General features: G+C 42.7%; 1 protein-coding gene across 1 annotated transcript; it reads left to right on the forward strand.

The window, feature by feature from the left end:
- Positions 1-5164: 5164 nt before the first annotated feature.
- LOC306777084 (septin-7-like) lies at positions 5165-19709 on the forward strand (the record flags this gene model as incomplete). The annotated part of the gene is made up of 5 exons (XM_079268049.1): positions 5165-5390; positions 7733-7839; positions 16135-16235; positions 16340-16474; positions 19572-19709. 5 exons carry the CDS (start codon positions 5165-5167, stop codon positions 19642-19644), a joined length of 642 nt encoding a protein of 213 aa, XP_079124175.1. The 3' UTR covers positions 19645-19709.
- Positions 19710-19744: the final 35 nt, after the last annotated feature.

Genomic DNA, 19744 nt, shown 5'->3' on the forward strand with positions numbered 1-19744 from the left:
CTGTATGAGAGACACAGAGAGAGAGGAGTGTATGTGCGCGTGTGTCTGTATCAACATCACTAATTGGCTCAATCGCGAACACCTGTGTGCCTGAAGCCATTTGAAAATATTCTCCATAGAGATCCCATTGAAAATAAAAAGCTTAATAATTCAAAAAGTTTAAAGGTTAGAAATATGAAAAGTCATAGCAGACCTCTGGTGAAAGAGCTGAACATTTTAATAGTTGAACGGTTTCTGTAGCTTAAAATATGAAGGAGAAGAAGAGGTGCGACGGAAGAAATGGAAGAAGTTGAATAAAGATTCGAAGAACAATAGTTGGAATGCTTAACAGCATTCCAACAATAAAGAAACAGGATAACAATAGTTGGAATGCTTAACAGCATTCCAACAATAACCAAGCCAACCAGACAGACCTCGGTGGGGCCACGATTGCAGCAATGCAAGCTGAGATGCAGCGCCTACTCTCGGAAAATCTGAATTTGAAAAAGGAACTTTCCGATGAACGATCCATGTTTGATTCAGTTTTTTTCTAAAATAATGATGAAAAAGTGAGATATGATATGTGTGTGTGTGGGGGGGAATGAAGTTAGGGGTTAGTTTAAAGTTAATTCCTACACACACGCACACAATGACATGCATGTACAATGTACACAAACACACGTGTCTGTTTGCACTGAGTAAACATTGAATATTGCTAAATATCTGACCAGATCTGTATATATTTACCCTTCCAATGACGAGATGAGAATTCTCGACGACCGTTGCTTTGACGTCTCGGACCCATCCACTGACAAACTGATTATAAGCGTCGAGCCCTTTGTAGCACTCCAACTCGTATTTTGTGTAAGGACTGGGGGTGTTCACGAGATACGTGTAGATGTTGGCGTAGTTTACCGATGGAAGATAAGTAGGATCGGTACTGAAATGATCTGCACTCATCGTATAGGGATCCAAACTAGAAAATGCATTTCCTGCTGAAAATGCGTTGGAATGCTGAAAGCTGAAATGAATCTCAAAAAATTGCTGAAAATAGATATCCAATTTAAAAAAAATTGCAAAAAGCTGAATAATTCAAAAAGTTGAAAGATTACAAATATGAAGTTATGTCACCCCTCTCCTGAAAGAGCTGCACATTTTGATATTCGAACGGTTTCTGTAGCTTAAAAGATTCCAGCAGTAGTGATATTTGTTGTAGTAGTAGTAGAAGTATTATTCGCAGTATAAGTATGAGTAGCATTTGAATAAGTACTAGTTGTAGCAGTAGTGATATTTGTAGTAGCAGTAGTAGTAGAAGTTGTCGTCGAAGTATTTGTAATTAGAAGTAGTAGTATCAGCAGTCGTACTAATAGTTGTAGTAGTAGTAGTAGCAGTAGTGATATTTGTAAGCGTAGTAGTAGAAGTCGTAGTTGTAGTAGAAGTATCATTAGGAGTAGAAGTATTAGTATTTAGAAGAAGTATTAGTATTTAGAAGAAGTAGCAGCCTAGTATCAGTAGTAGTCGTAATAGCTGTAGTAGTGGTCGTAGTATTTAATATAACAGTAGTAGCAGTAGTAGTAAAAGTAATGGCAGTATTTGAAGTAGCAGTAGTAGTAGAGTAGCAGTCGTTCTAATAGCTGTAGTAGTATTAGTACTGGTAGTAGCAGGAATAGCAGGTATTAGCAGTTGTGGTATCAGTAATAATAGTAGTGGTAGTGGTAGTAATAGCAGTAGTGGTAGTAATAATATTTATGGTAGCAGTAATAGCAGTAGCAGTAGTAGTAATAGTAGCAACAGCAAAAGTTGTAGTAGTAGTGGTAATACTAGAAATATTAGCAGTAGTAGTAGTTGTCGCAGTATTAGTAAGAGCATTCATTATTTCAACAAAAAAGCAGAATTTTGAGCGAAACGTTTAAATACAGTTAATCCATGAGGCTTTTATTTTGAAAGGGTGGGACTGGGTGGGGGAGGGAGGGGGAGAGGAGACATAATCATCATGTTTGACACATAAACAGAGGTTATTAAATGGCAGGCTTCATCACAAGCAGTTCAGTTAGAATTCACTCTCTGGGGCTTTTATTTTGAAATGGGGTGCGGGGGAGAAGGGGAGAGGAGACGGAATCATAATGTTAGATAAACACAAACCGGTTATTAAATGACAGGCTCATCACAAGCATTTCAGTTGGGATTCATTCTGTGGGGCTTTTATTTTAAAATGGCATGTGTGTGTGTGGGGGGTGGAGGAGGGGGGAAAGACCTCTAAAGATCCCTAAGACCTGAATGACTGTATGAGAGACACAGAGAGGGAGAGGAGTGTATGTGCGCGTGTGTCTGTGAGTCTGTTTATCAACATCACTAATTGGCTCAATCGCAAACACCTGTGTGCCTGAAGCCATTTCATGGAGATAAAACAGGGAAACACCTCTCAAACAAATCATCAAAAATCCCATAACCGTAGCTCATATTGCTCCGATATTAATAATTGAGGGGAAGAATGAGTTGAAGAACAGATCCTGTAAAAATTGTGTCTGTAGTGTAAAAAATGTGGCTTAACTGGCGATCTAGAAATGGGGTACCGTGTTCTGTGGAAGATGTTTTTCAAGCAAAATTTAACATTGGTCTCTATGGAGCAGAAAGTTGGTTTTCCTCTCAATTAACGGCTTCCGTGTCAAATGTGGAAATCTGTGGGATTCCACAGTAATTTTTCTACGACAAGGACAATATTAGCTACTTCTACATCCAGAAATTATGCATGAAGAGTGAAGATTGTGGACACAGTGGCAAAATACAAATGTTTTTTTCACAAGAATCTCAAGCTGCTCTTCACTCTAGCGGTGACATCACACACTCTAAGCTGCGCAATACACACCCATTATAAAGTCAGAAAAGGGCTGAAAAATCATAAAAGTTAAATTGCTGCAGTTTAAAAAGTTTAAAAGATATCAAAAAGCTGAATCATGTTGGCAATAGTTGAGGGTTTTCTCAACATTTGAAAGTTGAAATGGTGTCTGTAGCTGAAAGTATGAGGAAGTTGAAGGATTTGAAAGTTGAAGAAGTTTAAGAGGATTTGTAAATATTCTCCATAGAGATCCCATTCAAAAAAAAGTTGCTAAAAGCTTAATAATTCAAAAAGTTTAAAGGTTAGAAATAGAAAAAGTCATAGCAGACATGAGCTGAAGGAGCTGAACATTTAGAAGAAATAGAGGAATAAAGAAACAGGATAATAATTGTTGGAATGCTTAACAGCATTCCAACAATTATCTTTTCCAACAGTCTGGCATTCGGCAAACACAACTCTTCTAACATCCACCTCCTTCATGCCTGTGTGTTCCCCAGATGTCTCATTTCACACTTTCTGGCTCAGACCTCACACATGCCTGTTAGGTGTGTGTGCGTGCGTGCGTGCGTGCGCACGCTAGTTAGTAGGCCTGTCAGGATGTGAGGGGGCCAGCTGCTGCCTCGGGGCTGAGAGAAGGAATGTCAAGAATCCCATGGGAAAGCCCCTCTATTTGTTTGTTTTTCTGTCTCTCACAGTCCGTCTTGCTTCTGCTCTTTAGACACTTTTATATTTAATATGCATTGGTTCTCAATATGTCCGGAAATGTGCACAACACTGAGTTAGCATCGATAAAGCGATAAAGTCGTTTTCCCAGTGCTCCAGCTGCACTGTCCATTCGAGTTAATTTCTGCGTTCGCTGGTTGCTAATAACTTACACAATAGCATAACAAAGTATTGCACTAATACTTGAACTCGTTATCCAATCGGGAAGTCTCGTTGAGATCGAGATCTCTTTTGCAACACCTAAGAACAAATTACGTGAGACAAAGACACTCATTTTAGGGTTTTGTTTGTTATCATTCTACAACAATGTTTGCCAAACTTGTTTTTGGGTGGGGGGGCAAACCATCACAATGCAATTCACAACAGTCCTTATGTTCTATATTCAATCTCTTGTGACCCACTCTTTGGGAATTGTAGTCCCTGTGCTACATAAGAAAAACAAAAGGAGAAGCTGCTCTGTAGTCTGGTGATACGGTAGCCATTATTCTGAATCTCTTGCCAGAGGGCAGCAGGGTGAACAAGCTGTTGCTGGGTGGGTATTGCCAACTCACCGATATCACTGATTCTTGGTGTGTTCTGGGCAGTTACGATCACCCGCTGCAGAGCCCGCCTGCCTGCTTGTAATGTTTCCTGTCAGTTCATTTGAGGTTGGTAATAAGGATTGTCTATACAGTAGACAGACATACAGGTACATAAATTAAATCTGACCTCTTGCATTTAACCCCTTTCTAGGCCTTTAAAGAGTGGGCTGCTGGGGTTCTACAGTCAGACAGGAGGAGCAGGGGATAACACCGCCAACCTTGTGGCACTGACGCTCTAGTTTTGTGTTGCGTCTTAAATCCAGTGTACCTCCTTTAGTTTAAAGCACAGTGCTTTCGGCAGGTCAGGGTCGGCCACTTGGTGTGGGAGGATACCCTTGTGGGAACCCCGGCGCTGGCTGGACCATGGTGGTGAGCCGCAACCAGCTCTAGGTTTGGCTTGAAATGGTCTGGGTTGAAGGTGACGCTTAACGGCACCCCTTCATAGATGTAGACTCTTCCTTTTCCTCTCAAAGTGCACCAGATTGATGCATTTATCTTTTGAATGTGAAGGCTACAAAATCTTTATTCTAAATGCATGATGTTTCCAAAGTCTATCAGTAATCGTGACCTCAATATTGACCAAAAAAGTACTCTCATTGCCTTTCGTGTTCTAGCATCTGCTTAATAATGTTGTAGCCTTTCCGCAAGTGTGTGTTTTAAAAAAAAATTATTTTACTTCATGCTGACATCACAGTAAAGCAACTCAATCTGGAGAACCTTGAGAAGACCCAAATATGGCATCAGCCTGTCGGCTGTTGGATCTCTGTCACCAATTACATTAACATCTGGTCATCATTTTGAGATGGAAAACCTCCAACTTTCTGCTCTGGAACAAGCAATATTGATAGCTTGGCAACATTTTTCTTTGAGTCCAGCAATTGTCTCCGGTGGATTGCATATATTAAAAGTAAAAAAATATATTCTTCTTCTTACCATATTAACCGTCACTTCAAAGCAATGTTGGGGTCTGGCGCCACCTCCTGGCTGGCTGAGCTCCTCACATGCTTTCCTCATTCACCAAAAGCCTGACCTCACATCTGCCCAGATGACCACACCTCCACCTTCGGCCAAACCTGACACCAACTCTCCATTGGCAGAAAAGCAGCCTCCCGCTGTGCGCGCAGGCCCGCTTATAAGCACCAACACAGCTAAAATCGCCCTCTTCGCGCCGGACTTGTCCAGGCAACAGAAGATTCAGCTTTCCCCTCCAGCGCGACGCTGGCCACGCAGGCCCACGAGGAAGCCGCAGCCTACAACCCTCATCAAACCCTGTCAGGTCACAAGCCATTTCGCTGGTCGAAACAGCCGTGTTATATTTCTGAGTAAGGCCCCCTCATCCCGCGAGAACGGACCACTTCCGCGATCCGTTTCTCCGCTTTTCTTTTGTGCACATTCCGGCCGAAGGAAAGACGACTAAGCCTCCCTCCTTCACCGATGATTCCCGGTAAGACATACGGACCACGGCGTCTCAGCCGAAGTTAAACTGTCCCCGCTGCAGCGAGAACAGATCGGACCTGCGCTTGCTCCAGAGCGAGCAGCGCCACAACTGACCGAACCCGCGGCGGCAAACGCCGCGCTGAACAGCAGCTACCCCCCCCTATGAGGAACATGCGATTCCTCCTCGGAGACTGGCCTTTGTCCCGAAACTTCTACAAAGTAAGGTTCATAGCGTCTGGGCATAGCGTAGCTTAATATAACCTACGTTAATTCAGGTTATTCATTTATGTGTCATTATTCCCGTATTTTGTTGTGAGAAGTTACTGTCGCGCGATATCAAGGTATTGCGCAACCCATCGCGGACACCGACGCGCCGCTGTATTTGTTAGAATGCTGTTAAGCATTCCAACTATTGTTCTTCGAATCTTTATTCAACTTCTTCTATTTCTTCCGTCGCACCGCTTCTCCTCCTTCATTTTTTTAAGCTACAGAAACCGTTCAACTATTAAAATGTTCAGCTCTTTCACCAGAGGTCTGCTATGACTTTTTATATTTCTAACCTTTAAACTTTTTGAATTATTAAGCTTTTTATTTTGTCAATAGGATCTCTATGGAGAATATTTTCAAATGGCTTCAGGCACACAGGTGTTCGCGATTAAGCCAATTAGTGATGTTGATAAACACACAGACTCACAGACACACGTGCACATACACTCCTCTCCCTCTCTCTCTGTGTCTCTCTCTCATACAGTCATTCAGGTCTTAGGGATCTTTAGAGGTCTTTCCCCCCCTCCCCCCCCCCCACACACACACGCCATTTTAAAAATAAAAGCCCCACAGAATGAATCCTAACTGAAATGCTTGTGATGAGCCTGTCATTTAATAACCTCTGTTTATGTGTGTCAAACATTATGATTATATCTCCTCTCCCCCTCCCTCCCCCACCCAGCCCCACCCTTTCAAAATAAAAGCCCCATGGATTAACTGTATGTAAACATTAAGCTCAAAATTTGGCTTTTTTGTTGAAATAATGAATGCTCTCACTAACACTGCGACAACTACTACTGCTGCTGCTAATATAGTATTACTACTTCGACTAACTTTTGCTGTTGCTACTATTACTGCTACTACTGCTACCATCAATATTATTACTACCACTACGGATTTTGAGGACAGATTTTAGGAACTCTTGATTAATGTGGCTTTTTTTTTTTGACTACAAAATAGGTTGATTCTTTTTTGGGGGGATTCATCAATCAGGATAAATCAATAAAGGCGTGGTGGGTCAAAAAGTCCACGGTTCAGTGTGTACCGAGATTTTGGGATCCCAGTTCGGTACGTTTTCAATATGGCAAGGGAAACAAAGGACAACATTTTTAATTTATTTAGAAAAATTAAAGCATTAGCTGGGAGCTCATTGGCCATAATTCTCTTAAAATACCTCTTAAAATGAAGCAATGAACCCTGGTTGGTAGTTTTGGTCACACATTTTCTGAGTAGTGGCTGCTGAAAAGCAGGGTGACTGTGTACTGGAAGTCAGTCAGAGGTCTTGCTAGGACAAGCATGCCGTCCTCCCCTCCAACCAAACACCCCTCCGATGCCTTGTCATGAGACACGAGCCAGATGCTCAGCCATCCATCACGGCGTTGTGTGAGTGAGAGGGCGTATGCAGTGTGTATGTTCTGGAGTGGCGGCGCTCTTCATCCAGTAAACGTCCCCTCTGTGTTTGTGCGACTTCTGCATCCTGCAGAAAAGGAGAGAAGTAGGGAGATTTATACGTAAGGGAAGCTCAGTGAAAGGGACGGAGGAGGGGTGAGGGAGGGAGTAAACAGGCGGTGGAGAGGAAATTGTCCTTTTCTTCTTTCTTCTTCTTTTGTTAAATGTTTCATTCCCTCTTTGAAAGCTTTTCTTGCTGGCAGACCTTTTTCCCCTCAGACAATGGATCTACTTTATTGTCTCTGCAGCTCTGTCCCTCCCGGCCCTGTGTGTGCATGCGTGTGTGTTTGTGTGCAGGCTATGCACATGCTTTTGTGCATTGCTTTTAATGCACGTGCTTGTAGTTAAGCGTGCATGCATGTGAATAACATGTGGTGAGCAGGCCGCTGGAGACGGCGTTAAATTCATCATGTTTGTTTATATATTTCAAAGTATTCCATTTTTTAATGTCCGTCTTCAGGTGAATCTGGTCTGGGGAAGTCGACTCTCATCAACTCTCTGTTCCTGACTGACTTGTACTCAAAAGACTACCCCGGGCCCTCCCAGCGCATCAAGAAGACAGTGCAGGTGAGGTTACTCGATTACAGACTCATTCAGCATCACACCTGAGTTTCAACTTTAGTTCACGTGTCACGATAAAGGCTGTAAGTAGGTCATATACATTAATTTTTTTTATTTTGTTTTATTTAACCTTTTATTTAGCCAGAATAATCCCATTGAGATTTTGAATCCTGGCCAAGATAGCAGTGTAGGAGTTTCACACAAGCACCACATGAAAACACTAACTTAAACACTTAAAACACAACAGCAAATTGCATCAACCAAAGAAATATACCAGACATGGACCTCCTCCAAATAAATAAATAAAGCAACCTTCACGGCAACCTCCGGCTCTGACGAGTGAAACCAATGCGGAAGTGTCCTGAAGCTGCATTCTCTCTAATGTTTATCAGGGGGTGACTCTACTTCTCTCTCGGGATGGGTATCGTTTGGGTTTTTTCCGATACCGGTGCTAAAACGATACTTTTAAAACGATACCGGTGCCTGAACCGATACTTTTTTATTCAAATTGAACAATATAGTAACTGTTTAAAGTATACTATAAATGTAAATAAATACAAAACACTTGGCTTCAAACTACAGCTTCAAACTTTTAAACTTCAAACTATGAACAACATATTAACTGTTAACAACAGTTTACAGTATACTTAAATACATATAAATAAATACAAAACACACACACACTCTGTACACACACACACTACAGCTTCAAACTTCACCATGAGCATATTTGCAAATTTGTAGATACCGGTCATATAGGAACTGGTGCTATATTGGCACCGGGTTTCGGTACCCAACCCTACTTCTCTCTTGATTTATTACCTCAGTAAACATGAGTTTATGGTATCGATCTCTAGTTTCAAGTATTCTTCAATACAGCATGATGTTCATTTCGTAAATTATGGTCCATTTAGAGTCAAACAGACCATAAAGCAGAGTATGCTTTAGGGCGGGTTTACTGTGATTGACAGGTCGCTCCTCCTCAGTCCAAATATAGTCACTTCCGTTCACTGGTTGCAAAAAGCCAAGATGGCGATGGCCAAATCACTGAACTCAAGGCTTCAAAACGACAGTCCACAAACCAATGGGTGACATCACGACGACTATGTCCACTTCTTACAGTGGCGGGCTTCACTACTGTCCTGCAGCTGAAATACCACCTGATAACCACATGATGGCGCAACAGTTATTATTAGTTTCTAAGGCTGTAACTATGTACGTATTAAATGTACGTACTGTTCGGTACGAGACTTACAATACGTTTGAATAGTACTAGAGCATTTGGAAAATGCAGAAGCTTAAATTCAGGAAAACATAATATTTTCTGCGCTCATGGAGGACAGTGGTTCTCAGCTGGTCTGGCTGTGGGACCCACAAGTCATGACCCAAAGAGATCGCCTTATGATTTTACTTTCACAACTTGAACATTGAACGTACTGCTCTGCAATGTCTTTCCTCGTCTCAGCACCCTGTGTCATGGTGTGTGGTACATCTCGCTCAGTCAGAATGCCCATATTTCATTGGCTGAGCTGCATCACGTGATGTGATTCACTACCTGACAGCCTCTACTGTTAAGTTTTGTTTCACGATAGTCATGTGCTCGCCCACTGACCAATCACAGCACACTCTGCACCTCGCGGCAGAGCTACACATGAACACTGAGCTGCACGTAATGCTGACGTCATTATAGGCCGGCTAGCAGGTGCTGACACGTCAAAGAATACACCCAACATGTCAAACTAAAGATCTGATTGGTTGAAGAATATGATCATCAACAATATCGTCCCCATTCACTTAAACTGTACTGGATGCACCTTATACTCTGCAGGCCTCTGCCTCTGTTCTTACCTAGAGACACAGAGGTGAAATCTGATTGGATAAAAGCTCTACTTAAAACAAGCTGCACTGGAAGCAGAGCAACTGAGGAAGACAGTAGCTGTGCAATGAGAAAATAAGATAATAGGAAAATATCTTCATAAATTATAATACATGTAGTGTATTTAAGAAACAATATTAAATTATAAAATTGATATAGCTTTGTGATTCTGTTTAGGCCAGCAGAGAAGGCCTTGCAGGCCCTGACGGCCCACCATTGACTTCTTATATACAGTCTATGCTACTTGATGATGCGCCGATGACTTAAACAATTCAAACTAGTTGCAGTGTCGTGCTCAATGCCGGCTGTTCTCCCTGGTCGGAAAACAACCAGCCAATCAGAGCTTAGAAGGCAGGATAAATAACGGGAATATCGTTTATTCGTGCCAAAGCAAGAAGAAGAATGGCTCCATCCAATAACAAAATAGAGCCACAAATGAGACAGAATAACAACTCTGACGCTGTATTCACACCAAACACAAGGTTAAATAACACAGAAAAAAGGAGAGAGGGAGCAAGAGATGGAGTCCTCTGAAGAGGAGCGAGGGATGGAGTAACTAGGAGAGAGAGAGAAGGATTGAGGAACTAAGAAAGAACCAGCAAGGCCCCAGGGCCTGGTTTTGTCCTTTTATGGTGACGACAAACTGAGGATCAAGGCTGCATCTCGAGCAGCAGTGGGGAGCAGAGGACGGAGAGAGGGAGGAGAAGCAGTTTGGAGAAAAGGGAAAAGAAGACGACACTGAGTGTAACTACTAAAAGGTGGATGAGGAGGGTTGAGGACAGGAGGGACAAGGGAGGGATGCAGGTTGTAGTAGGAGGTGGACAGAGAGGCAGTGTGTATCTGAGGACTGAGGCAGGGATGGATTATAAGAGGTGACTGGGGAAGGGTGGGACTAAGAACAGCCTATTGGGTGAGAGTCCTGGTATTTTCCCTGAGGCCTGATAGGGTCAGTAGCAGGGCAAGAATGTTCCCATACAACGTAACACTCACACACACACACACACAAATATAGCATGCTGAGGCTAAACTAGAAAATAACACAAACAAAATTTGATGACACACAATTTTTTAATTTTTTATTTGCTCTGCTATCTGGCTGAAAAACATTGTTTAACGGTGCTATATACAAGGTTGGGAGCATTTCTATTGTGTCCAAACAGCTCTCAACATGGCGACAGCTGAGTCGGCAGCTTGCAACTAACGGCACTAAAAGTGCAAACGACGGCAACAGTGCTGAGCTAACGGTGTTAGCAGCTGTAGCTGCCATATGTGCTCACGTAGACATTACTCCACTATCTTTACACAGCTAATAGTTGTTAGCTGCTTTATTAATACTCTAAATATTGTATGTTGCACCTTTTATTAAATTATGAAAACGGCACACACACACTTAAAACATATGTATCAAATTACTTTGCTGCAGGATTTGGCTCCCACTTACTCTGTATACTCTTTCTTGTGTTTGCACATTAACACAAACAAGCATCACCCACACATTAAAAGCACACACAACTGCCTTCTCCCAGAAGCCGTATTCCCTAAGAAAGTGTATTCAGTAAGGTCTATCGATTATGCAGGGTTACCAGGACACAGTTTCTTCAAAGAGATGTTACTGTAGATTTATTTTAATGCAATTTTTTTTTTTTGCTGTGAGCACAGGGGCTGGGTTTCTTTTTTTTAAATGACGATGCCAGTACCAATACCAGCACCTTTAAAGTGCTACCGATACCAATAGGGTACTTCATTTGATACCCATTGTGGCAATGGAAGCTGCTAGTGTGTCCCACTGGCACTCATACAGCCTTTACTGCAGATAACGCTGTTCCCCACCCACTGTGGTTACTACTGATAGCTCTGCTAGCCACCGGCTCGGACATCCCCCGTGTTCAGAGCTAGCTGTATGGGTTGTAGCTGCTGCGGTAGTCGTCCAATCGCACGTTGCATTAAATTGAAAAGTGCTTTTTGAGATTGGCTGCGAGCAAAGCTGTAAAAATAGTCCAAAAGGTTTATTTTGTAGATCTGGGCACATAAATGATGGATTGCAGGTATCATTTGACTGGAGAAGTTCATACTACTGGGTACTCTGTTATTTTGGTCGATACTGTTGGGGTCTGGCGCCACCTCCTGGCTGGCTGAGCTCCTCGCATGCTTTTCTTCCTCACAAAGCTGACCTGGAGTCAGAGCGAATGTCCACGCCAAATGACCACACCTCCCGGCTCCGGCCAGCCCTGATACTGACCCTCCATTGGCCAAGAAAATGCCCCCGCTGTTTCTGAGACCTGGCTTATAAGCACTAACACAGCGAGATTCTGTCTCTTCGCGCCGGGCTTGTCCAGGCCACATGAAGACACATCAGCTTTCCCCTCCAGCACGACGCTGGCAACCGAAGGCCACGAGGAAGCCGCGGCCTCAACCCTCATACAATTCTATTCTGAGTAAGGCCCCTTATCCCGCTGGAACGAATCACTTCCGCGATCCGTTCTCCGCTTTTTGTTTTGTGTACACATTCCGGCAGGAAGACGACTAATCCTTTCCTGACCGACTATTCCCGGGAGACGCACGGACCACGTCGCCTCAACCGAAGTTAAATCATCCTCTCTGCAGCGAGGACAGATCACCTCTGCGTTTGCTCCAGAGCCACGCCACAACGGACCGAATCCGCGCCGGCAAACGGCGCGCCGACAAGCAGCCCCCCCCCCCCCCTCGAGGACTGAACAATTCCTCCTCGGAGACTGACCTTTTTTTCCGAAGCTTCCACAAGTAAGGGTCATGGTGTCTGGGCATAGCTTAGCTTAGTTTAGCCTTAGTTTAATCTAGGTTATTCATTTATGTGTTGATATTCACGTATTTTGTTGTTAAGTTACTGTCGCGTGATATCAAGGTAATGCGTAATCAGCGCGGACCACAAGCTCCGCTGTATTGTGTACTTAACTGCTGTAACTGTCTGCATTAGATCCGTTGCTGCGAGTGGATGTAGAGTTTGTGTATTATCACTTGAGAGATGTGATAAGAAAACAATACGCTCATCTCACCGCAGTGATAAAGGTCTGTTTTATTTGGGGATTATTTTCATTTATTTTATTTCACTTTGTGTGGTATTTCTCTCCATTAAATCGACTCTGTGAGTGAGCTGAGAGTCGTGGCTTATCACTGCATAAGCTGCCGGCAGTTCAAACCGACAGCGGTAGGCTTGTGCATGATAAGATCAGCGTACTCATGCTCCTTATAACATCACAACAGAGCTGATTCATGTCGCTTTCTCTCTCCTTTTTCTTTCTCCCCCTCTCGTAATATACACACACATAGAGCAGCCCCTGGGGGAAACCCCTAGCAGTCGATTGCCTCACGCACACGTGCTGCGCCGGCACACGTGATTACATACAGCACCTCTCAGCCATTTTTGACTACTAATTATGAGACTTAGTTTTATCGTTTGGTTATTGGTCCCTGTTCGCAGGGTGGTGCCCCGTCGTTATTAACAATCATTAATAACTGTTACTTACATTAATAATTCTATTGATGTCAAGAATTCAGTTTCTTAAATGCTGACAACCCAAACACGCTCCTTTAATTCCCAACAATACCTTAAAGGCATTGAGTACCAATACCCAGCCCTATGAGCACCACAAACTAAATTCCATTAATCTCCAGTGTATTGAGGCAGAGGCAGCAATCTCAACCCTGGACATTATAAACTATCAACATGGTTAAATACCAGTAGAAATATTTTTTGATACAAAAGGTACAAGATCATTTTAAATGGCAGAACTGTGTAATTGGTTCATTTCAAGGGAACCACCACAACCAATGGAACTTTTAAGAACTTTGGCACACAAATTAGCACCGTTGACCAATAGCAAGCTGTCTAAACAGTGTTGACCAGTGAAGGGTCCAAGATAGTGGAAGCTCTTATAGCTTAATTGCTGTATGTCACAATCCACTTTGATTTAACGCTCCTCTTGTCGTAGTACAAACTGTTCCACAAAACGGGAATGGTTTGCTGAAGGGTGGTTTAAGATGGTTTGAGATTTATTATATGGTGTGAACTTCTTTTTCCTACTCCAATAACTCTACTGAATAAAAAGATTCCTAAAATACCATCCCAGCAAGAACATCCAAGGATGGCTCGCGTGTTAGCATGCTAGCACATGTGAATGCTAGTGTTGTGGCAAAATGACGAGAAGAGACTGTCAACTGAAGTTGCAACCAGCTGGAATCGTTTTAATGCATATTCGTCAACACCAAACTAACTTAGCACATCGAAACAGATTCAAATATATTACTGTTCAAAGATCACTTTTATCGTCAAAATTCACACCCCTTTAGCTGCGTTCCACCAATCAAACCAGTCTGTTGAGTCGAAAAACAGGACACATCTGGTCTCCTAATTAGGGCATGTTTTTAGGCTGTTCTGATCACTTGTCCTTTTGGCCGAACACAGCTCCATGTACGGAAATGTTTTGGTACACTTTACGAGAGATTTATTACATTTTCTGTCTGGCGCTCCATAGTCATTTCCTGAGAACGTTGCTGGGAACCGAATGTGTGTTACATAACACGTTATATAACTGTTGCGTGTGAGCCCAAATGTGTTTAATTAAAAGTTCAATTCAAAGTTATGATGATTTTCTTCAACACTAGTTGTCATCACCTGACCAAAATATGGAATGTCTGTAAACTGAACCAACTGAGCAATGAAATGAGCCAAATATATTTGTTTATGAATGGCACGAGATGCGGAAAAACATTCCAGAGAAAGTTTGTGGATCTGGAGTTATGTTTATTTTGTCAAACTACTGTTCCCAGAGTCAGGAATATACTTTAATGCTTAGTTACTGATTTTTAAAAAAAAGTAACAAATCCAAAACATTGTTTTGGTATCCGTCCTGAAGTCATAACCAGCTCTACAGCCTTTCCCGACACAGGAAATCTTGTAATAATTCAATAGAAAATTCCCCAACATAGTTTGTCACGAACATCCCTCAAAAGACTTTTACTAATTTAATTAATTTGCTCATTCACCGAACCAACTCATAAATGCTTGTGTTGCGCTAAATAATGGATTGTAGAAACAAATCAAGTGATGTCGCCGTATCTTTTGCGTCACATGACAGCCACTGTTTGGTTTCAGTCTCAGCTCGGTGCTAAATTTACTCCATTTTGGGAAGACTGAAAATACTTTTTGTTCCAAACTCCCTCTTTGGGTCAGTCACTCACACCGAACCTCACGTGAACCCCGCCAGCACGGCATGCGCTCCTGCAAGTAGCATTTGGTGCGTTTGCCATTGGGTGCTGTGGTCTGAGGCTGAGGGGGAGAGACTGGGTCAGAGTATTTCTATACCACAACAATCTCTCATGCTTTGTCGCTCTCTCGCTTCCCCCCCCCCCACCAGATCATATTTCTTTTTAAATGATGGTGTCGCGACTGACGGCATTTTTGAGGTTTTCTCCCAATGTGTTTGTATTCGGTGGAAATAGCAGATTTTGGTTTCGAGACGGCTAACATGTCATGCACAACACCCGTTGGATGCACAATTAAGCCAAGATATGTCAAAATGACTGCGGTGCGGGATGTATATGTGCTCGGCCGTAAAGTCAGGATAGATTATCTGAAGGTTGGTGGAAACCGAAGAATGTTTGTGTTTGAGCGAGAGGGCTGTAGTTTGAGTTAAAGGGGTGATCCTAAAATAACTAGATGGCCTTGTGAAAGTATGCAGCGGCGATGTGAGGGAACAGCAGACGAGCTGCAGGAAATGATTGCTGTGTGGGACTGACTGAGTACATGTGACCCAAGTGTGAGATGGAGTGGTTCTGTTTGTCTGCTTCTTCTGTTTTGCATTAAAGCCACTTGCAGAGATCGACGGTTCTTGGATATTGAATTACTTTACATACTGAGGCACTACAGAGCAGTTTAACCTTTTTATATTATGTCAAAATACTGAGTAGGTTTTCGTAACATTTGCATTTTAGGTTAGCCGTAGTCTGTCATGACTATTTAGAGTTGGTGACATCTGAGCCGGTCGCTAGCAGCGAACACAGCTGTATGAGTTGTAGCTGCTGCTGTAGTCCAATCACACGTCACATTAAATCAAAGAAAGCTTGCAGTTGCTTGTCTTCGAGCAAAACCATACAATTCCTTCATTTCTTTTTTCCTAGATCTGGGCACAAAAATTATGGATTGCAGGTATCATTTGACTAGAGAGGTTTTGATACTACTGGGTACTGGGTTATTTTGGTCGTTACCTTAAAGAACTGAAAGCGTTACACACATGCGCACTGGTTCACTCAGTACTTAACAGTTATTGCACTGTATTCTGAGTTGTATTCACAAAAATGTTGAATCCGCAAAAATGCAGAAAGAAACTCAGATTCCAATGTTTGGTTGTGATTCAGAGCGGTGGTGTACCAAACAATGTGTGTTTCAGGTGGAGCAGTCCAAAGTGCTGGTAAAGGAAGGAGGAGTCCAGCTGACACTCACCATCGTCGATACTCCGGGTTTTGGAGATGCAGTGGATAACAGTAACTGGTGAGCCATGCTGGCATATTCAGGGCGTTTTCCATATTCCCAATAGATCATACGTTCGATTTTTTTTGTTTCTCTGCCTGATATCTTTTTCTCCATCTTTCCAGTTGGCAGCCAGTCATAAACTACATTGACAGCAAGTGCGAGGACTTCCTGAACGCCGAGTCAAGAGTGAACCGCAGGTCCATGCCGGACAACAGAGTCCACTGCTGCCTGTACTTCATAGCGCCCTCTGGACACGGGTAGGTCTGCAAGAGACGAAGGTGTGATAACATGAGATGGATTTCACATACAGTAAGATCGGACAGCATAAGGCAATGAGATAAGATGCTCTAAACAGGACACAGTGTTCATATCATTGCGTTCCCCTCCATGCCACATGTTTAAAACATAGAAGCCATGTTGGGGCTATAAGAAATATGTTGACCATATTTTGACCATTTATTTATCTCATAATATTGGCTATAATTGACTCTGTGAAATAGTAGGTTTTAACAGTTGAAAAAAAGAGCCTTTTGGCGAACGCTGACACATTTACAGTGAAAATTTAAAAAACATTTACGCATCTGGCCAACACAGAGCAACATTAGCATTTGTTTGAAGTCATGTCTCTGACCACCTGATGAATCTCAGTCCGATATTCACTCTCCTTTTTGCTCTGTTTTGGCCTCCTCCAACTCCCGACAATCAGCCAGTCGTTCACTTTGACTTGTTCAAGGCTTTGTTAGAGCTCATTTGTGGAAAATAGCTGTTGCTGGAAACTATACTGATAAGAAGCAGTGAGCGTGAATCAAAACGGTGAAGTAAGGGGCAGTAAAATAACCAAAACGATGGTGATACGACAGACGCCTAATCGCTGAGGTCAACAATAGAGTCGGGTGATAATTCTCTGCGGTGGACCAAGTCATGACGCCACCCGTTGGTTTGCTGACTGTGGTTTTTGAAGTCTTGAGTTTGGCATTTTGACCGTCGCCATCTTTGTTTTTGTCCAACCAATGAACGGACGTGACCATATTTGGACTGAGGACTGATGTAGAGACGCCGTATACGGCTCTGGTAGCGACCTGTCAATCACAAGCAGTGGTGTATAAAGTACTCAAAAGCCATACTTAAGTAAAAGTAAAGATACCTTACTGGAAAACTACTCAAGTAAAAGTAAAAAGTCACCTATTAGAATACTACTTGAGTAAAAGTCTTAAAGTATCTGATATTTATTGTACTTAAGTACAAAAGTACTTAAGTATCAAAAGTAATTTTCTGATATTAAATGTACATCACAACCTGAACATTAAATGAACATCATAACCTGTTCATTGAAAGTAAAAGTACAAGTAAATGCTGTTAATAAAAAAAGCAAAGGGTCAGAATTGTGAGAATGATGAAGTTTATTCTTTTAGGTGCTGTGGCACCATGACCAAGGACATGGAGCTGTGTTGAACATAATTGGGTTGGCTGTGATCCATCCAGGAGCAACAATGTTCAACATAATATATTGGTCATAAGTATACTTTTGCATCTACTATGAACTTATCATCATAATTCTCCGAAAAGCAATATGACACGATGAAGGAGTTGTAACAGTGCGTTTATAAGTATGCTCATTAGACTAGAGGATGTAGAGGCCAATGCATAATATTATGTTCAGCAAAACATATCCACTTGATGCATCAGGTCAGTGTTTTGAGAAAGGACACCTGCCTTGTAAACTCCTATGGGCCTGATTTGAACACAAAGGTTTTGCTGAAGCTGAATCTGCAATTGGGCGACTGCTACCATCATAACTCCATCTGATCATCCACAACATGACTCAAATATCAAAACATGATCAATACTAAAGCAGCACCGAAAGTAACAACCCAGTCATTACTTGAAACTGAAACATGTCCTGTTCATCTTCAAAAGAAGTTGGTTTTCAAAATTGCGAGAATTCAGTCTCGCTCTTCTTGGGCTGAAGACTAGTCCTGCGATGCTAAATAGTCTTTCACAGGCCGCTGAGGCAGGTAGAGGTGTGTTCAGCGTCACAGACAGCTTGCGCACAGCTGCGAAGGATTTCACTAATGCTGCGCTCTCGCGGCTCCTGTCAATCCGTGTATATAGCTACAGCTAACGTTAGCCAACTAGTGCTGCACAACTGTCAACACTTCCTCAGCTCACTAACTCGCTAGCGATCCACTGGTGTTGGTCTTCGTCACCACCGTCGTTTGTTGCGGGAGTAGCAGGTGCCTCCATTTCTGCTTCCATCATGAAATCAGTCATCGTAGAGTGGAATTCTACTCATGTAGTCGCCCGCTAGCTTATAGCATGTAGCATCCTGGGAATCAAAACACCGCGGCTTTGAGAGCACTTGTTTGCAATTGTGCATTAACATGATTAACCAATGATTTAACTTGCTGCTAGGACCACTGATTCACCAAACCTGCTTGCTTGCAGTCTGTGTTCCACCGCAGTCCCCGACGCTGCTCTCATGATTCATTTTGTTTCTAAAGATAGATTTGATTTTGTAGCGAGTAACGAAGGTTTCAGGGGAAATGTATCGGAGTAAAAGTACCGGTTTTCTTTGCAAAATGTAGTGAAGTAAAAGTAAAAGTCAACAGAAATATAAGTAGTAAAGTAAAGTACAGATACCCAAAAAAACTACTTAAGTACAGTAACGAAGTATTTCTACTTCGTTACTATACACCACTGATCACAAGGTAGCCCTGCCCTCTATTTGACACTAAATGGACCATAATTTACTTAATGAACATCATGCTGTATTGAAGAACACTTGAAACTAGAGATTGAGACCATAAACTCATGTTTACAATGTTTACTGAGGTAATAAATCAAGAGAGAAGTGGTCATTTTCTCATAGACTTCTATACAACCAGAGGAGTCGCCCCCTGATGGACGATAGAGAGAATGCAGATTTAAGGCACTTCAGCAGTCGATCGACTTACCAGAAATGGGGGTTGCTGCCTGGTCACTACAAGCCCTTTCACATTTAAAACAGTTGATCCATTGTTAAAGTGAATTATTGATTATAGCACCTTGAAGTGTCATAGGTGTGTCAGTGAAGTGAGGTGCAGTGTTAAAGTGGGATGAAAACCTTCACACCCTTTGTCTTGGAGACCCCTAAGTTGAGGGAAAGTCTACCCTTTAAATCCAGTTTCCAATCCTCTGCCAGCAATGCAAGCTGAAGTGTGTGTGTGTGTGTGTGTGTGTGTGTGTGTGTGTGCGCCAGCCAGCCAGCCAGCCAGCCAGCCAGCCAGTGACGAGGAGGCTGCCAGCCAGTGTATGTGACCCACAAAGGTTATATAACCCAGCTCCGCTTTTTGTTTTGTGTACACATTCCGGCAGGAAGACGACTAATCCTTTCCTGACCGACTATTCCCGGGAGACGCACGGACCACGTCGCCTCAACCGAAGTTAAATCATCCTCTCTGCAGCGAGGACAGATCACCTCTGCGTTTGCTCCAGAGCCACGCCACAACGGACCGAATCCGCGCCGGCAAACGGCGCGCCGACAAGCA

Source organism: Melanostigma gelatinosum, assembly GCF_949748355.1.
Source record: "Melanostigma gelatinosum genome assembly, chromosome: 1".
Lineage (NCBI taxonomy): Eukaryota > Metazoa > Chordata > Actinopteri > Perciformes > Zoarcidae > Melanostigma > Melanostigma gelatinosum.